This window comes from Oreochromis aureus, linkage group 23 (genome assembly GCF_013358895.1).
Source record: "Oreochromis aureus strain Israel breed Guangdong linkage group 23, ZZ_aureus, whole genome shotgun sequence".
In the NCBI taxonomy this organism is placed as follows: domain Eukaryota; kingdom Metazoa; phylum Chordata; class Actinopteri; order Cichliformes; family Cichlidae; genus Oreochromis; species Oreochromis aureus.
Window position 1 is genome coordinate 42,906,205 of NC_052963.1, and position 18,010 is coordinate 42,924,214.

Sequence of the window (18,010 nt, forward strand, 5' to 3'; positions counted from 1 at the left end):
CTGTCTGATCTATTGTCCATCATCCCTGTGCTTGTTTATACGCTGTACAAGATCTACACAAGAGACCTTATGCACACCATTCATCAGCACAGGAAGGGGAAAAGGAACATGGACCAGTGTTTGAAGTGGAACCAGAGCAGTGTTACAAGCTTCAAATACACAGCTGGGTATGTAACTCTTTATCATTACAGCAGCCATTTAAGAGCCGTGCCAAGGCATCTGGCATCCGTTTGGACCTGGAATTGGATTTGTTTGTGTAGCAAATCCAACAGGCACCAGTCTGAGAAATCCCGGGCCAAAGCAGACTGTACAGGTAAGACTAAAACGTCCATACATTTGAAATAAAAGCGTACAAGTTATATATTAATTATTCTTTTTGTTGTTGTTTTTTATTTGTTTCAAATATAGGTGTATAAACACACACATGTCCTTCACAAAACTTAAAAACATGTCTTATAGCATTCATGGATACAGTATTTGTGGCTCATAGTGGCAAGCTGGGGTGATTGCACAAAATACCTTAGAGCTGGCTCTTCCAACCTTATAAAAGTACATAAAGAACATTTTCTATTCAAAATAACTTATGAACCATTTTCAAAATGGCTGTCTCGTCCATCTTTGATTATTATTTGCTAAACAAAATAACAAAAAATTAGAAAAAAAGTGAAAAAGGGACACAAGATAGAGGCAACGTTTCTTAATATTTGATTGATTGTATAGTAGTGGTATGACACATCAAGTCCAGCAGAAATAAAAGCTACAGGCATCAATGGTGTCTGCTACTGCAGTCCATTTCACATAGGGGATAAATAAATCATTAATCTAATCCACAATTACATGTTTACATTTCAGAAACTGATGTCGACAGCCTCTCCAGTCTGGACATGAGCCTAAAAGCTGAAGATTCGATATGTCCTCACCTTAGCTCAGTTTCATGCTAAACGTAATGAAATCAGTGAGATCACATGACAGTTAGTGAAGTCTGCCAACATGAATGAGTACTAATGTAATTAGTGTGTCGCCAGCTGGTAAACCTGTCTAGCCACTTTAAAAACAAAATGTTTGTTCTAGCAGAGACCCAGATCTGTTTGTACGGCAGTTATGAAATATTACTGGATGTTCTTGTTTCCCACGTTGGTAAACCGGCTCTACAGCCCATCTAAGCAGCTCTGGATGGTCTATAGCTAACGTTTCAGGATTTTTTTAGGGCCACAAGCCAATAAGATTTTAGCCAGAGCCAAAGAAAAATCACCACAAACTCAGCAATGTAATAAAAAAATTATAACAACATTGTTAATTCGGGTAATATTTACTCAAGCCTTTTAAAAATGTGTTTATCAAACAGGCAGCAAGATCCATAGATTTCTGTTGAATGAGGTGAGACGGACGCCACGATTTGGTTGACTGCCAGGAAAAAAACCTGTATTTTAGCTTTTGAGACATGCTGTCAACAGGATGGCATTATATAGGAAATAAGTTAACCGACAGTCAGAAAGTCAGTATTCTTCTACTGTAGGTCCAATAAAATGACATGAATCCACCAACACTTAGAAACATTCCTGTCTGAACATTCTTCTCTATACAATTATTCTAGACAAATTTGGTTTTCTACTTTCACAAACTCTAATGTTAAAGCTCCATTAATCACTGTAGTTTTAGTTAAAATTAAAGAACTCACTGGAAGTGAAATAGCTGCTTTGAATTCTGAAACCGTGCCCAGATTCTCGTGCAGTTTTCGGCACTTTTCAGGCACTTTCAGGTTATCACTGCATTCACTCTGTATAACTGAAATTTAGGTGCTGTCACTCATCCATTCTGGAACAGATAACGTGCATACCGCATAATAATAACAATCCTAATTTGCAAGTAATGAGTAAAGAAAGTAGAATATGTATCAACCCAAAGGCAGAGAGACTTTTATCTGACATTTTTTTGTCAGTGTGCTGTTGAAAAAGACACTGGAAGCTTATAGCTATTGTAACCTGCATTGCTAACACAGGTAACAATAGGTATGTTACCCATGTTACATTTGGTTTGTGATGTTTCAGTTAATGCAGCTTTTTTGCTTTACCGTTAATAATGATAGTTTAAAAATATGCTTCTTTCTCTCTTACAGGAGAAAAGTGTCATGGTTGTGTCTCGGGTGCCTAGGGATGGGCTGCATCCCTCAGTCCAGTGGAGCAGGTGGAAAGTGAGTGGTTGATGCAGAGAGAAGAGGTTGGAAGTTATTGGCCAGAAGTCGAGCTTTTCCTTTCTTTTTTTAAACACAAATACAAAGGGCCAATTGCAGAATTCACCAAAACATTGAAATTTAACACAGTTCCAGGACAGAAGGCATCCCGAAGAGTCAGGATTGCATATAACCCAGGTTATTACCTGATCTAACCAGGTTGAAGCCCCTGGATTTGACGCTATCACACAGGTTTGGGGTCTGCAGGTTTGTAGTCTTTGTTCCTAAGTCCACTATCACACAGTGCCACGACTGTTGTAGTTGTAATGGTTGCTGTTCTCAGAGTCTGCAATCTGCACGCTGGGTTTCCTTTCTGGTTCCTCACTATCGCGAGTGCCAGGCCTCTTGGAACGTTTAGGACACTTCTCGAAGAAACCCGACACAAAGTGCACCTGCAGAGGAGAGGAAAGCAGAGATTAAGAGGGGACAAAAAAAGGAAGCCAGACAAGATTGCAGGTCACTTAGAAAATTATTTGTGCTACAGAGATTGGAGTATAAACAAGTAAGGGACACTGAGGAGGTACGGGCAGAGCTGGAAACTGTGATTACACATGTCTGGAGAGGACTGTGAACAGCTGTTAAATGACACACTAACACAGACTCTCACACACATCAGAGAGGAACACACAGAGAGCAGGCACAACCCCTGCAGACCATAAAATCCTATGCCCAGGAGGGTCTCTAATTGCGTGCAGCACTATGAAGGCCAAAGGTGCAGGCTCACATCCCAATTAATCATGCATGGACACACACAGACACACAAACACACGCTCTACCACTCCAGAATTTCCACAAGGCAGAGCTGACAGTGGTTCAATCAAAACAGGGAAGTGGCCAAACAATAAAGAAGCCCAGCTGGATGAAGGAGGTGAATGGACTTGTTACCTGCCAGCTGTGAGCATGTGGGTTTGTATCAAGACACACCATGCTGCTGTCACACTTCACTCTAATCGTACTTCCTCTCTACATGGCTTTTAACTTTGGGAATAAAATATATGGCAAAAAATATGTTTTGAGCTATTCTGCTAACATTTCCACTAAATGTCATTTTTATGATTTGGACAGTCACACCCCTGTTTGCCTTTCCAGCACTTGGAAACCACAGGGCTAAGATGCAAAGTTAATATGTCATCAGGTAGGAAGCTGGTGGTACAAAAACTGTAATGAAAAAAAAGTCTCCATGTGATCATAAATTCTCAAGAGGAGAAGTAAAAAAAAAAAAACTGCTAAAAGTTCCCATGCATAAGCTTTTAAAAGTAATGGCTGTGTTACTATAAAATCACTAATTTTTGTAGCATTTATCTTGTAGGACGTTGCCGTGGAGACTCACATTTAGCAGAGCAACAAGCGCTCCCTGCAGCAGCCCCACCAGCACATCGCTCCAATGGTGCTTGTAATCAGAGACTCGGGTGTAGCCCACATAAACCGCGAAGGCCACCAGGAAGAACTGGATGGTGGGACGGAGAAGTCTGGCCCACTTTGCCACAAATCTCGCCTGCACGTAAAGCTGGAGGTGGAAACAGAGAGGAAAAAGAGAGCAATGATGCTATTAGCACTGCTGGAACTTAAAAAGGTTATCACACCAATACATAACAGCATAGTCACCAATTATATTATGGCAACACTGCATCATAACTGCAATGTGATATGCTAACAAAACAGGAAAGTTGGGAAATTTCTGCCATTTCTAAATGTGCTTGAACTACAGCACTATCAAGATACTGGTTGGATCCTAAAAATAAAGCCTATGACTTTGGTGCTTGAGTTTGCAGTGAAAACAGTAGCTGGCACCTCTCAAGTTACATTTAACTTTAAAAAGGTGTTGAGTACAAATCTAATTTATGTTCTCCACAGACTCAAACGACATTTATGCTAGAAAGCACAGATGCCAACAAAATATGAATCTGGCAATAGAATAAAAATTCTGCTCGGCTGCTGTTAAAGGTGTAAAAATTGGCATTGCCGTACAGCTACACTGCATTCAACACTAGAGCATACTCTTTCAAGGCAGCCCAGAGGACAAGGGCTGGATGTCACAGCTGAGCTCTATGTCTGGTTGCAGCATATGCCTGGCAAAACAGAGAGCGCCAAAGACAGGAATGGACACTAGCTGGATGCTCTTTTCTTGGAACTGAAAAAATAAAAGCTGCTTTGCTTGGAGCTTGCTGTCTAGCTGTGGTGCCTTTTAAAACAAAGAGATGGGGCCAAGTGGAATGAGCTGAATAGGCCTGGAAGACAGGTCAGAGCAGTGCTTTGCCTTCATCATTGCTGGGAAATGGGTTGCAGACTATTCCAGATCATTTGTCTCACTACATTCTTCCCCTGGACTCCACTTTTCCCTTTTATGTCTCTGAGTACAGATCTAAATGCATGAGAATGCTCTTAAAGGAGCCCAGAGCTTTGGGAGTTTTTTTATTTATTTATTTTTAACTGTACAGAGAGATAGGCTTTATTTCTTGAAGCTCATGTTCTGTACTTACCGCTAGGAAAAGCATGCAGTACATGCTAAAAGAGGAGTGACCAGAATAGAAGGACAATCTAGAGAAAAACACAATTCAGATGTAACTGCTTTACACAGGATATTTGTACAGTAGCATTTTGTAGCATCAATATCATGTAAAATGTGTTAGACCTCCTTTTCACAGACAATGCCTGATTTTTTGTTTTACAGTATGTTACAATCTGTGTAATTAGTATGAGCTTCTTGTTTCCTCTATAAAGAAACTGATGGAAGTTCTTTCCCTCCTACCTGGACTCGGTGACATCCACAGGACTCCCAGTGCAGTTGATCACCGACATGTATCCTGTGCAGACTTTCGGTGCACATACTGCCATGAAGTTTGGCCTTGGACGCCCAATAGTGTACTTTGCAAGGTCAGTAAGTGACTGGCTGACAGCTCCTCCAAACAAAAAGGTGCCTACTACCTTGTAGAGTGCAGCTATATACTGATTGAACTGTGTATTAGACTGAATCCTCTCTCTGTAGACCAGATAAGCCTCTCCAGATGAGATCTGAGGAGAGAGAATAAAAAATGAAAGATTATTTGTTGTTTTTTTCACGTTTTTCCTCCATTACATAAAATGTCTTCTCCTACTTCTATATCAGCTCATTGTCAAGTTCTGTCAAAGTGCAATCATTTATTTAAGAAAGACCATGGGATCGTGTCAAATGAGTAAAGTCGGCTAAAACAATATCATGAAACTTCCTGTTAAACTTACAATGACGAGAGTGCAGCAGATGGTGACAGCTGCCAGCATACCGGGGGTGATGGTGTCTGGTTTTAGGGGATACTTGATGCTGTCATCATTGCAGTAAATGCCTCTTTGGTAAGGCTTGGAGACAATGGTCATAATGATGAAAGGCAGTGCCGCTGGAGGGAAAACAAACCAGATGAACAGTCTTATTATGTTAGACTAATTGCATATTTGGATAAATTTCGCTCTTGCTGGGATGAGATGGATGCATAGGTGTTTGACTGTGATGTAACAGAAGTCCCTGGGCTTTGGTCGTGATTGGGCGGCACAGGATATGGATTAGAGGATCCCTGATCCCAGTTAATGTACTTTTAAATCAAAGAAAAATGAGGTAGAAAAACACATTTGGCTATTTTTCTGTATTTTTCAGACATTACCTCATGTCCTAACTTGGGGCATGAAATTTTTTTTCAAGGATAAATGCTAAGTTCACAAGGATGAAAACAACCCACAAGGAGAAACAGATTTTGTGCTTTAAATGTAGGCAAAAATACACAGTGGAAAATAGATTTTATATTCATGAGCATATGCAAAAAGAAAAAAAAAGATCAGACATCAGACATATATGTGTACAATATAAACAGTTAAAAGACTGTACACAAATTCCTGCAGGCATGTGGCTGTGTGCAAAATAAGCCCAAATATAGCTGCTTACAGTTCCCCAGAGAACGAATGATGTCCTCGAGAAGTTCAGAAAACTCCATTCTTAAACCACACGCTCCCCATCTTCCTCTCTGTCTAACAGACACTCACCTACAAGCACATTTCAGAATGTGAAGAATTTAAGACGCTTAGTTAAAGTGTGTACTAATGAAAAACAGTTGATACTTATTTCTGCTTCTTACCAATGTGACCTAATTAAAATGAGCTTCTACTAGCTGTCTTTGGCTATCCCCTTTAAAGGCTACAATGCAGAGTGGTGACGAATGACTGTAGGGAGATATAGACAATATGTGGGACAAAGTCCTTATATGCACAGGTGCAGAAACTAGAGGTATTTGATCCAACCTTGGGCTTGTTGATGGGAATAGTAAAGTTATTAATTTTCAAGAAATCACTAATACATTATCCAGTTATTGGTTGGACATATTATATAGCACGTATATGACACATAACATCCTAGAAATGCAGGGAATAGGTATCTTTTGTCCCTTACATGGCACTGCAAATTTGTAGTTTTATAGGGTTACAGGTATTTCTGACATTCATTAGAGAAGTCAAAGACTAAACAATCAACTGACAAATGGCTGAAAATGATCAAGTGTTCCAGCCCTAGTAAGGAATGTGTTCTCCACCCTAATACCCACTACTGCTATCCATAGAAGGCAGACAGTCTTGGGCCCACTGTGAAAATACCAAGCGCCTGCATGCGAAATGCAAGAAAAACAGCAATGCAAAAGCATCGCAAGAACTTGAAAAGTTCACTCACCAATAGCATTAAATTTCTGTGTAAATGAACTGTGCACCCCTCCCATTTAAAAGCAAAAAAAAAGTCTGCCCTTGACATAATTCTAGGAAGACTTCCAGTGAGCCTGACTGATGAGAGACCATTAAGACTGAAACTAAAGGAAAATATACAACTGGAAGGCGGATTGGGATTCAGCTGAGATAAATGCTCTGTTAATTCCATGTTTAATTCCACCTCATGACAGATACAGGAGAACAGCCTACTGCAAATGCATGAACACTGTCACAAAGAAAAGCACTACTTAGTTTGTAAGTGGACCCGAAAACTGTCACTTTAATACATTTAACAACTCAGTTAAATTCTTAGAAATACCCCTCGCTATTGTTCAATATTCTCGGCAACAGGCCACGTATGATGACAGAAGAAGAATAACATGCACTTGATCTTATCTCTCTATGTCGAAGGTGATACAGGATGAGATGGGCTTTAGTGACATGTCGCCTGCACACCTGTGGACAAAGGGTTTTATGGGCTCAGTGAGCAAAGGCAGCAGCAAAATAGAAGCTTTGTGCTGAGAGCAGAATAAACAATAGTGCTCAATTGGATAAACACATGATTGTGCTTTGACTCGTGCTGACCTGGCCTTGATGGAGCTGGATTTAGACTAGACAAACATTGAAAGAAAAAAAGTAGAGATGTTAGCTTTATCATAGACAGTGTTCAGTCACAAAGTAACTTTATTTAAAAGCCTTTTGCCAGACTAGTCTTTCTAATCAAAGTACCCTTGGGAGGGCCTGGTAAGGTTTCCCACTATGCGCAAAACAATCAGAAACACTTTCCAAAACATGCAACTATTGTTACATGCAGCAGCCATAAATTTTTAAGTAATGTTAGTGCCTACAGGCAGTTTAAGTGCATTTACCAACCCCCCCCCCCTTACTAATACCAATATCATTACAAGCAGCAGCTGGTTGTCACCTTTCACTGTGTAGCAGATTCCCACCAATCACTGCATGAGCACAGGACCCCAGTGTGCAGGATGTGGTAAACCAGGATTTTAAAGTCCTATTCCACACATTTTCCTGTTGCAGCCACCAAATCCTGTCTGTGATAACTGTAGTGTAATACAGTCTCTTATATTTAACTAACATCCTGTCTGAAGCACCACAGGGGAGCTCGCTGATGCGGATTTACTGATGTGGTTTTTGGGTGGCAGCTTATCCATCTGTATCCTGCTTCCAGCTGGAAAGAATGGAGCAAACTTAAAAAAACCCAACAACTACTACTTTTTATTTCTCTGTGGAGTCAGGAAAAAATAGTTGCACTAAAATCAGAGTCAGATTTAAATGAAACCTACCTCCATGATTACATAAAACCAATTTTGAAAGGTTTTTATAAGATTGGCCAAGACAAACTCTAGAGAAATGTTTATTTACCTAACACAGAATGGTAAATGTCAAGCAGCAGTACAACATAATTATTTCTATGCTGGAGTCACATGGTAGAACGAGGCCATTAATCACAGCAAAGCAGGAGAAGAATTAAGGAGGAAAAAACCCTTTAAAATGATGTGCCAGCTAATGAAATATCACACAAATTCACACAAGGCTAAACAGCTTTTGCACGTCCATCATCACCATTATTCTACTGCCTGCAAAAATGTATTCATCTCATCAGCTCAATATCTTTTATGTTTTTTAATACTTACTAAATCCTCTTAACAGGACACAGAGTTTATGGACTGAGTGAAGTCAGCCTGCAGGTCTTAAAAAAGCCCCATTGACTTGTAAAAAAAAGTATTAATTTTTCACGTCTGTTTTCATCCATGAAGCACTAATTCAGCTGACACCTGACTTTAACTTTTAAGTCATAAATCAGAAGCTCAGATGAAAAGAGGGGAAAAGGCAGAAATAAAATGATGTAAGGAGTCTGGACTGCTCTCATGGGCAAAATAAATGGTACGCCCTGAGGTGTGTTCGCGAGTGTGTCTCATGAGCAGTCCCCCTGCGTGTAATATCTGCAAGAAACAAACCAGCCAGTCTCTGGAAAAGCAGACATACTCCAACACAGTTTTCAGACAAAATTAGACCCATCGGCACACAAAATAGGCCTCCAGCATACCACGAGACAATCCCACAACCCAAATTGACATTGCTCCAGAGCTGCCTCCACTTAAAGACCGAGCAGTGTCTCTGACTCTACTGGAGATTTTTCTGTTGAGAAAATCTGAAAGAACACAGAATACATGGAAGTAATGATGAGAGTAGACTTATTTCTTTAGCGTGCAGGAAAGCCTTGTTTTTGAATGTTTCCTCCAAAGATTGAGGGAAAATGTGGCCAGGAAACACTCCTGCCTGAGCCTCTAATGTGGAGTCCTTCTGCCTCCGTTTAAAGAAGGTTCACTTTGGAGTCTTTGGTTCCACTTTGCAGTAATACCTTGGTGACTCCCACTGCTACAATGGATGCTAGAGCAACATGAAGCTATATGAGAGTAACTGAGAATGACTGTTTGCAGAAACCAGCTCAGTCAGAGGGAGATTTCTGCATTAATTGATACATGAACAACACCAGCATGTTCATTCTTTCCACCGCTGCTGAATCACATCCTCTCCTCCCGTTTCTCTGTCATGCTAAAAGCCATTCATTCTTCTCTTTCTGTCACTCACTCGATCACAGTGTCCTCCCACACACTTCTCCCTCTGTTGTAAATATAGAGGCCTCACTGGGTGATGCTTTATTTAGCTGGCAGATGTGCAATTATGCAGGACCATTTGGACCACAATCGCACTCTGGTGCTGACATTCAAGGCCTGTCACATCCTCTCTTTCTCTCTCTCTGCTAGCTTAGGTCTTTTTCCTTCATTTCCCTTCCCTCCTTTTCATGTCTACATGTATTTGCTGTACAGGGTCCATTTTTCTGCTGTGGAGACCGTGGTCCCTTGAGTCAAACTGCCATGATTATCTGGAAGTCACAGTATGAGAATAACTGACACCTACTCACCGTGGTTTCTCTGACATGACTTGCTGCACTTGCATAACCACACGGATGGACAATTATGTTCCCTAATTTGAAAAACATACAGTCTGGGTTTTTATTATGCATACCTAAAGAGTGCATAGCCTGTGTGTGGTGTGAGATGGGTGTTCCCATGCCCTTAGGCTGCCCTGCGGGGCCTAAAACTTTCCTTCGGGGTCGCAGCTGGAACATTTGCCCTTCCATCTAATTTCTTCCACTTTGGTTTCCTGTCTTTGCAGCGTGAAGGTCACCTTCTTCTTATTGTATTTCTAGCCTTCTTTTCGACCTGTTGCCAGTTCTAGTTTAATCTCACATTTCACCACTTCTTAGAAATCTGTGTCACTCTTTAGTCATTTACTCCATCCCTGACTACTTTCAATTCCACCCAGCGTGGATGAGGACAGAGGGAGGCTCCCCCCCCCTTTCTTTTAGCTGGAGTGTTTCCACTTTTTATTCCTTTGAATAAAAATTTCTCTCCTTCGTTTGTTCCCTCCAATTCAAACATGTTTTTATGTCAAAACAGGTCATGTTCAAGAAGATGTGTTGCAGTTAAAAAACCAGCCTAAGCTCTTTCTCCTTCTCACTGTCTCCCCTCCAAGCTGGACTGACTAATGTGGAAGGTATGTGCTGAGCCTACAACCTCTGCCGGCGTAGGCCTCTGGAATTCTAATTCACATGAGGAACGCCCAACTTCACCAGTCACACCAAATCCTGCTGCTGCTGTGGTCCATTCTTTATTTTTAATCCCACTGTTTCACTCCGTCCATCATTTACGCATGCTTAGCTTCAAGCAGAGCAGAAGGAGACATGGCGGCAGGCGAGGTTGTGCGAATGGTGGGAGAGCAGCTAAATCTGGGTGAGCAATCAAAGAGTCTGGGTTTGGAGGGGATCAAAGAAATAGGCCACACAGGTTTCGACCTAAACCAGAAAGGCCTGCGGGAGGAGTTAAAAGGCAGTCTGATGTGTGCAGCTACAATGAATGATCCTGACCTTACTAAATAAGCTGCTGCTGCCTTGCTGTGTCATACTTTATCCTGTATATATTTGATGTTGCCTTTATACGTTGCCAGTTTGTTTGGATTAGTCCTTAAAATCTAGTTTGGCTCGACATTAACAAGAAACATGTCTTTTAGACTGCGTTTGGCTTCTTTACAGCTCGTATCTTTTTCTAGTGATCAAAGAGTGCTGTTTACATTTTTTATACTTGAGGTTTTATATGATGTCAGTGACAGCTCTGGCAGTGAGCACAGCAGCCCCAAACACCTGCTGTTCATCATTCAGAAATAAAGGTTACCTGAGGAGAGACGTGCTAAAAGAACTTAATCCAGAGTGCACGAATTGAGGGGTTGCACCAAAACAAAGATTATTTTGAGCTGTGAATCATGCTAAGCTCTGGTAAAGTCCAAAATAATAACGTAGATCTGCAAAGAGCAGTAGGTACCCTGTAATAAACACCAATAAATATACAGGAAAATAGAATATTGGATTTCGATATGGCAGAACGACATAAAAGAACATACAAATAAAAACTTAAAAAACTGTAGAAACAAACTGTGAAAAATAATCAATGCATGCCTATAAAATACCTGAATTCCACACTCAAAATAATTATAAGTTCTAATAAGTTCTCTCAGTGGAACGTGTCTGTTTGTTTAAAAGGGCTTCAGTTTCCATGACATGGCTCTCCTAAGGAAAACCATTCCCATCAAGCATCTTCATAGCTTTGCTCTGAGGACTCAAGCCAATCAGTCTTACCAACAAAAACCACATGAGAGGCCCGGCTCCCAGGAGACGCCGCTGGATGGCTTCACCGACAAACTAACCAGGGTTGGCAAGCAACACAACAAGGGGACAGAGTGCATTAAGAGTAAAAAATGCAAGGAAATGCGTAGAAAATCTGGTAGCTTTCCTGCTGTGGGAATCTGTGAGCAAGCGCTATTGTATGTGGCAATGTGATTGTGCTCATATAAAATACTGAGAACAATTTGATATGTGCAGGTGAAAATCAAAGTCCCTGCTGCCATTGTTCTTTAGGCGTGAAATGCAAAAGAAACCAACAAATGCAGAGTGATGAGTGACAAGTATACAATTCACTGAAAACAAAATAATAAAATACTGTAAATCTCTGGGATAGGCTCCAGCCCCCGCGACCCTTATTAGAATAAGCAGAAGAGATGGATGGATGGACTCTAACACCATTTTAAGAAATGCAGGCGTGTTTCTGAAGGTTAAAAAGAAAAAAAGGAACTTTTACATACTGTACAATACATACATAACACACTTTGTAAGTCGGTCAGCAATCAATGACACAGAACAGGTTTGTCACAATCTTACAGACAATAACGAGTACACACATGGGAAACAAGAATGTGTTAGCAGTGCCTTGCCCCAAGGCCATTTAGTTTATTGGCCTAGTGTATTATCGAGCACATTACTCACAATTCAAATTGTCATTCATTTTTCCAACAGGAGCACCCATGAACTGAGGAATGTGAGCTGTGACATACATATTACACCTGCAGAGCTGTGGGCAGGGAGAGGTTAAAACCCGGTCTTTCCTTTCTTGAGCCAACACCCACCATCTATTTGTGCTGAGTGTAGACTTACACAGACGGGGTAGGGAGAGTGGGAGGAAGGGAGGAAGAAAGAATAGACGAAGAACTGAGGCCAGAAGCTCACAATAAACAAGAAATTCAAAACCGAGGTAGATCTTTGACGAGTACAACAACCTCAAATGTCCCTCACAAAAAAAGAGACAAGAGGCTTAAACTAGACAAATAATACATAATATGACAGACCTCGAGTAGGAAGGAATCAGTAAACTACCACATACCAGCTATTTTACACCACATTCATCCATTAAGGTGCTCAGTAACTGTGTTGTGGACTGTATTAAACAAAAAACCACAACAAAAAAAGACAGAGGCACATCTATTCATGTGATACCAACAGTTATCAGTGTAGTTTGACCTGGGCAGGGCAGGGTGAAAGAGATAGAGAGCATGCCAAAGAAATCTTTCTTTCATGTTACCATTGATTTTGGCCTTTGGATTCCTGAACAAAAGATAGATGAAGGCAGTCTGCTGAATGTGAGACATATTTCTTCGACTGAGCAACAGTGCAGAGAGAAGAAAATGGCAGACGCTGATTTGAAAGGCTCACAAATTCAAGAAATGTAAACAGTCTGAAAATGCAGAAGAAACCCAACTCAACACTCTGTTTCCGTACAGGCTAATGGTCAGCATAATTATAAGCTGTATCATGTTGTTATTACACGCCTGGGGAAACCTCACATAAGCTTGGGGTTGACTTGACGATTATTTGGGTGAATGACATGGGTGGCAGTGGGGAAAGCAAAGGCAAAAAGGGTGGGATAAGCCATCGAGATCTGACCAACCATCCGACCAACCCAACCCAGACATTAATCCCAGACTTGACAACGAAATGGTGAGGCTTATCATGTTCAGCAGTCTGTGGATATTCCCACCGATGGAAAATACTCCTAAGCTCTTTGTAAAGCCCGGGATGGAGTGGGGGCCCTGGAAGTCTTCGTTCTGAACTCCTTCCTCTTTCGTACCTCGTCGGTATAACCGAGACAAAACAAGTGATAAACAAGGTGCCAAACACCACACGTTGCAAAACAGATGGCTGTCCTGCTCATTTGGCATTAACACAGTGAACCAACCTCCCACCACACTGGTATATTCCACATGTGTAGATTATCCTTGTGTCCGCATCTGAAAACAACTTATTCCGGACATGTTAGCTCAGAGTTTTCATGTTTGTTGTTTTTTTGTTTGATAAAGTTGATCTAATCATTACCTTTATGATGAAAACATCTGTCAGATTATTTAGCCCAGTGATTGATTTATTTAGGCATCTGTATTTATATGTTTTTAACAAAACCCCTTTGAATCTCAGCTAACTATTAAAATATTCACACATCTGTCCAAAAGTCTGTTCAGTATGTGCATTATTATTTTGATCATGCAAATCGTAACATGGTGACATTAATATTATCTTTATTATGCACTGAGCTATTGATACAGCTGCACCAATTAAGTAATTTCATATAGTTCATGTAAATCTCCAATAATGGATTCATTGTTTCCTCCCTAATTATGTTCCATACCTTAAAGGTGAATGTCAAAAGTCACTCATCAGTGAGGAAAGCTGTTACTACAATGTTTGTTAATATGGTGCATTTTCTGACACCATCCAGAGGAGGGAGGAGACGAATCCGATACATATTAGTTCCTTGGTTACAGCAGAAAATACTGTTTCTTGAAAGAAAGAAAAAAACGAATTCTGCCTGAAGTTAAACGCAGAACATCCGTTTCCGAGCGCAGCAGAAAGTCAAATGTCGAAAATGCACCGAACGTGGGAAGTGGGGAACAGTCTTTTGAGGATTCCTGGCAGACAAAATATGTGGAATAAGCGGAGCGCACACACGCGTATCAGATTTCCATAAACAAATATTCAGCTTCCTGGGGCACTGTAAAGTCCTGCAAAGTTTTTGGTGAGTAGCTTGGAGCATGCAGCCTTGCGAGGAGGATGACACTGAGGTTTCCTCTTATGTTCTGCCATGGTCCAATTGCATGTCACATTTAAGGCCGGGACATCATCCCAGCCCGGATCTCCATAAACAAAGTGAGTGACAGGCTGCTCATTTAGCGCTAGACCCGAGTGTGGCAGTCCAGCTGCTGGATCAGCAATAGAGATTTAAATCAGCAGCCATCCAGAAAACCTTTTGTCTGATTAAAAACACTCGCGCTTGAGTTTAACGTGCAAATAAACAAACACCGCTGAGTTCCCATAACTACAAGCGACCCTAAGCTGCTGTCATTGGTGCAAAACACACAAACAAATGTGAATTATGAGAAGAAACGGATGTAGCCACAAAGATATCACCAGCGACGTCTGCCGACTTTTGCGCATTGTCCGTGTGCTAAATAGAAGGAACAGGTTGTTAACTTACCAGCTATAACGCACAGCACATCCACCACCACGAACAGCTTCTTCTTCTTCTGATCCTTCATTTTCTTTCCGCTAATTTACTTTATAATCAGAAACTTTGAGAGATAATTTTTTTCTTGAATAAAGTAAACAAGTCCATCTGAGTTCGTTCACTCGGAAACGTACAAGTAACTCTAAAAACAAAGGGTAACCTGTACAACGAGTTCTTCCGGGATCCTGGTTCGTACCTGTGTTGCGATGACAGTGACAGCGGAGGTGTGTAAGTTTCTTATAGCGACACTTTATCCGAACTCCTTTCAGAGCACCACACCTCTGACGCTCTGCGTCCTTTTGCGCACATAACTGATTTGGGTATCAAATCAAGAGAGAAACCAGAGAGAGACCATCCGATTGAACAGTGACGGAGGCGTCCGCAGAATCCAGAATAAACTCTTTACTCCGGTCAAACCACGCCACTGCTCCTGATCCCTCCTCCTTGCTTCCTCGTCTGGCTCTTCTCTTCATCGCCGCCAGGCACCGAGCTTTTGCGCACATGTGCGCAGAACACAGGGAGGAAGACGTTTTTTCTCTTTGTGCTTTTGCCAGTGTTAAGCCTTTCATGTATGTTCAGTAGAGACGACTCAATTGCTGCTTTAATTAGAGCTGAAAAAAGTGCACTGAGATTTAAAATACCTTTTTTTTTTAAAAAAAAAAAAAAAAAAAGAAGAAGAAGAAGGAAGAAGGAAGAGTGTGCTTCTACCAAGCACACTTGGTAGAAGACAGAATTTTCATCCCAACAAAACCAGGGAGAGTTTTACAAGGCATCCTGCGACTGAAGCAAAATTAGCATGACTTTACATCAGTAGGACTCCAGGCCACGGTGCTTTATGCCCCAGGCAGTCAGGATGTTTCCCCACCGCCAGTCATTACAAGGTTTGCTGTCTGCATGCAGTCATGTGTGTAGAGCTTTAAGTCATGAGTGTTCATTAACAGTTAGCTCTGTTTGCATGCCAAACACCACGTTTACCCCCCAAAGTATATTAGTTCAGCATCCTTGAGTTAAGCAGATAATCTTGCATGCACACACTGAAGCTTTATTTGAATTTTACACGTTTTTAAGCAGTAAAATCAACTCAGCAGATGAATTAAAATGTTATAGCGTGCAAAGTAAACATCAATAACACAGAGAACAACAACAGAGCCGCATACTTGGAGTCATTTTAAAGCTATGGCTTCTCTGCCCCCTTCTGGTTGTTCCTGATGGCTTCTTTTAGGTGCCAGAAGAAGCCAGAAATATGATTAAATATCATTAAATTGTGTCTTCTCTTTCCAGCAATGTGAGTTTTGCTCTTCTCTCACTATGCCCTAACTTTGCTCCTCCATGAGTCTGGTTCTGCTGGAGCTTTCTTACTGTTTAACGGGGGTTTTCTTTCCCACTGTCACCAAGTCCACACTTACAGGGGACAATCTGATTGTGGAGGTTTTCTTTGTAATATTGTTGGGTCTCATTATTACAATATAAAGTATGTTGAGGAAACTGTTGTTGTGAATCGGTGCTATAAAGATAAAACTGAATTTAACTGAATGTTTTCAAAAAATATGTTGATTTATTTATAACAAGGGGCAAGCATGTTACATGAACCACACTGCACACCAAACTAGAAACCTGAAGTGAAAACTCAAGAAACACAAAATGCAAACACATCAAGATAGAGATGGAGAACAATGCACAAGGAGCAGACTGTCGTACAAAAAACCAAGAATACTGCAGAAATATGATTCTTCTTAAACTGACACATTCATGAATACTGCAGGGAAATTGTTAACATGCTAAAATCAGTGGAGCTATTATTCATGTTTGTCGGGAAACTTGCTTTGCATTTTGGAGATTGTACAGTTACAGTTATGGACACCAAGCATTTTTGAGTGCGATCAGTCTCTTATTATTTATATGTAGCTGTAGTAAATATAATACAAACAGGCATATTTCACTGACCAGCTTTAAGAAAGCAAAACGTGATTTGCAGCCAACAGGAGTCTGCAGGGTGTGCCAACACAGACCTCCACCAGGAACAGAGAGGTGAAGCAGCCAGCTACAGCACCATTAATGTGAGCATGCAAGCCATCAGCTGGCAGCTTGACACCCTGCAACTCCAAAATCATGCTCTCAACAGAGTCACAGCTTTTCTGATGAAATTTCTAAAGCTAATGAGGAGCTGAACTATAAAATTCACACTCTGTAGCAACAAATTTAACAAAAGCCTGAAAGACATAGCCATGGCAATTGACTTTAATTAAATTAAAGCAGAACGTGAAGCCATGAACCAACAGCATGAGGTGCTCAATAATAAACTTGAGCACATAGAGGAAGAGGTCCACAACAATATAGCCTTTGAGGAAATGTGTGGTATAATAAAAAGTCCACAGAGAAAATTAGACAACAGAACACAGCAATGCAAAAGGAAATCCAGCAACTCGAGGACAAGCATGAACAACCAAACTCACTGGATATCACAAAAGCAGCAGAATGAAGCTTCACAACAGGGGATTCAGGAGATCCACAGACACATCCAGAGCAAAATCTCTGCAAGAAACCACAACAATGCAGTGTCAAAAGAGGCCTTGAGTCATCACAATGATGCCTTACGACGGGAATGCCAGAATCTCTTCAAGAATGAAAGAAAAAGTAAATACAGGAGAGGCTCTGTGAGGTTAAACACAATGAAAATGACAAATTGGAAGCTCAAATGCATGTTGTCAACCATCAGCTGCGGATTGAACAAACTTTAAAGGATAGATACCTTTAACTAGAAGCTGAGGAGAAGGCGGCACCATGCAGGCACAGAGCAAAGTCCTAATTAAAACTCATGTGAAGGTCTACAGAAAGGTTCTGAATGAAGAAGCTTGGGAATATAAGCATAAGCTGAGAAAATAATGTTGATGCCTTGAAGAAAAAAATTACTCTCAATGAAAGTCAATAAAGTTTATGAAACTTTGAATACTTATAAGACTAGTTATAAGTCAGGAGGTGCTGAGCGACACGCTCTCAAAGGAGAAAGGTTTGCAGGAGAAAAATAACGAGCTAAAAGCAGAGAAATTGAAACGCTCTGTAACAGAATCCGAGGTGAAAAAAATCTATGGCTTTA

The 18,010-nt window shown here is 40.9% G+C and overlaps 1 protein-coding gene across 2 annotated transcripts; it reads right to left on the bottom strand.

The window, feature by feature from the left end:
- Positions 1-367: 367 nt before the first annotated feature.
- On the bottom strand, positions 368-15,369 carry plpp2b (phospholipid phosphatase 2b). 2 transcript variants are annotated; one of them, XM_039607214.1, is made up of 6 exons: positions 15,113-15,369; positions 5,450-5,601; positions 4,980-5,242; positions 4,711-4,768; positions 3,561-3,737; positions 368-2,622 (listed from the first exon to the last, which is right to left on the bottom strand). In XM_039607214.1, the coding sequence occupies exons 2-6, from the start codon at positions 5,579-5,581 to the stop codon at positions 2,467-2,469; spliced, it is 786 nt and encodes a 261-aa protein (XP_039463148.1). In that variant the 5' UTR covers positions 5,582-5,601; positions 15,113-15,369; the 3' UTR covers positions 368-2,466. The 2 variants fall into 2 exon arrangements, with proteins under 2 accessions (XP_039463148.1, XP_031591914.1); XM_031736054.2 differs by having other exon boundaries at positions 14,887-15,369.
- Between the last annotated feature and the right edge of the window lie 2,641 nt (positions 15,370-18,010).

Bases quoted from the DNA above. Each gene is read 5' to 3' on its own strand.
- plpp2b (XM_031736054.2), bottom strand. From the start codon at position 14,947: ATGAAGGATCAGAAGAAGAAGAAGCTGTTCGTGGTGGTGGATGTGCTG. The intron at 5,602-14,886 runs GTAAGTTAACAA...TTTTCCCTCCAG, and splicing joins TGTGCTGTGCGTTATAGCTG to CGGCACTGCCTTTCATCATT. The intron at 5,243-5,449 runs GTAAGTTTAACA...CTCTCTCCTCAG, and splicing joins TCTGCTGCACTCTCGTCATT to ATCTCATCTGGAGAGGCTTA.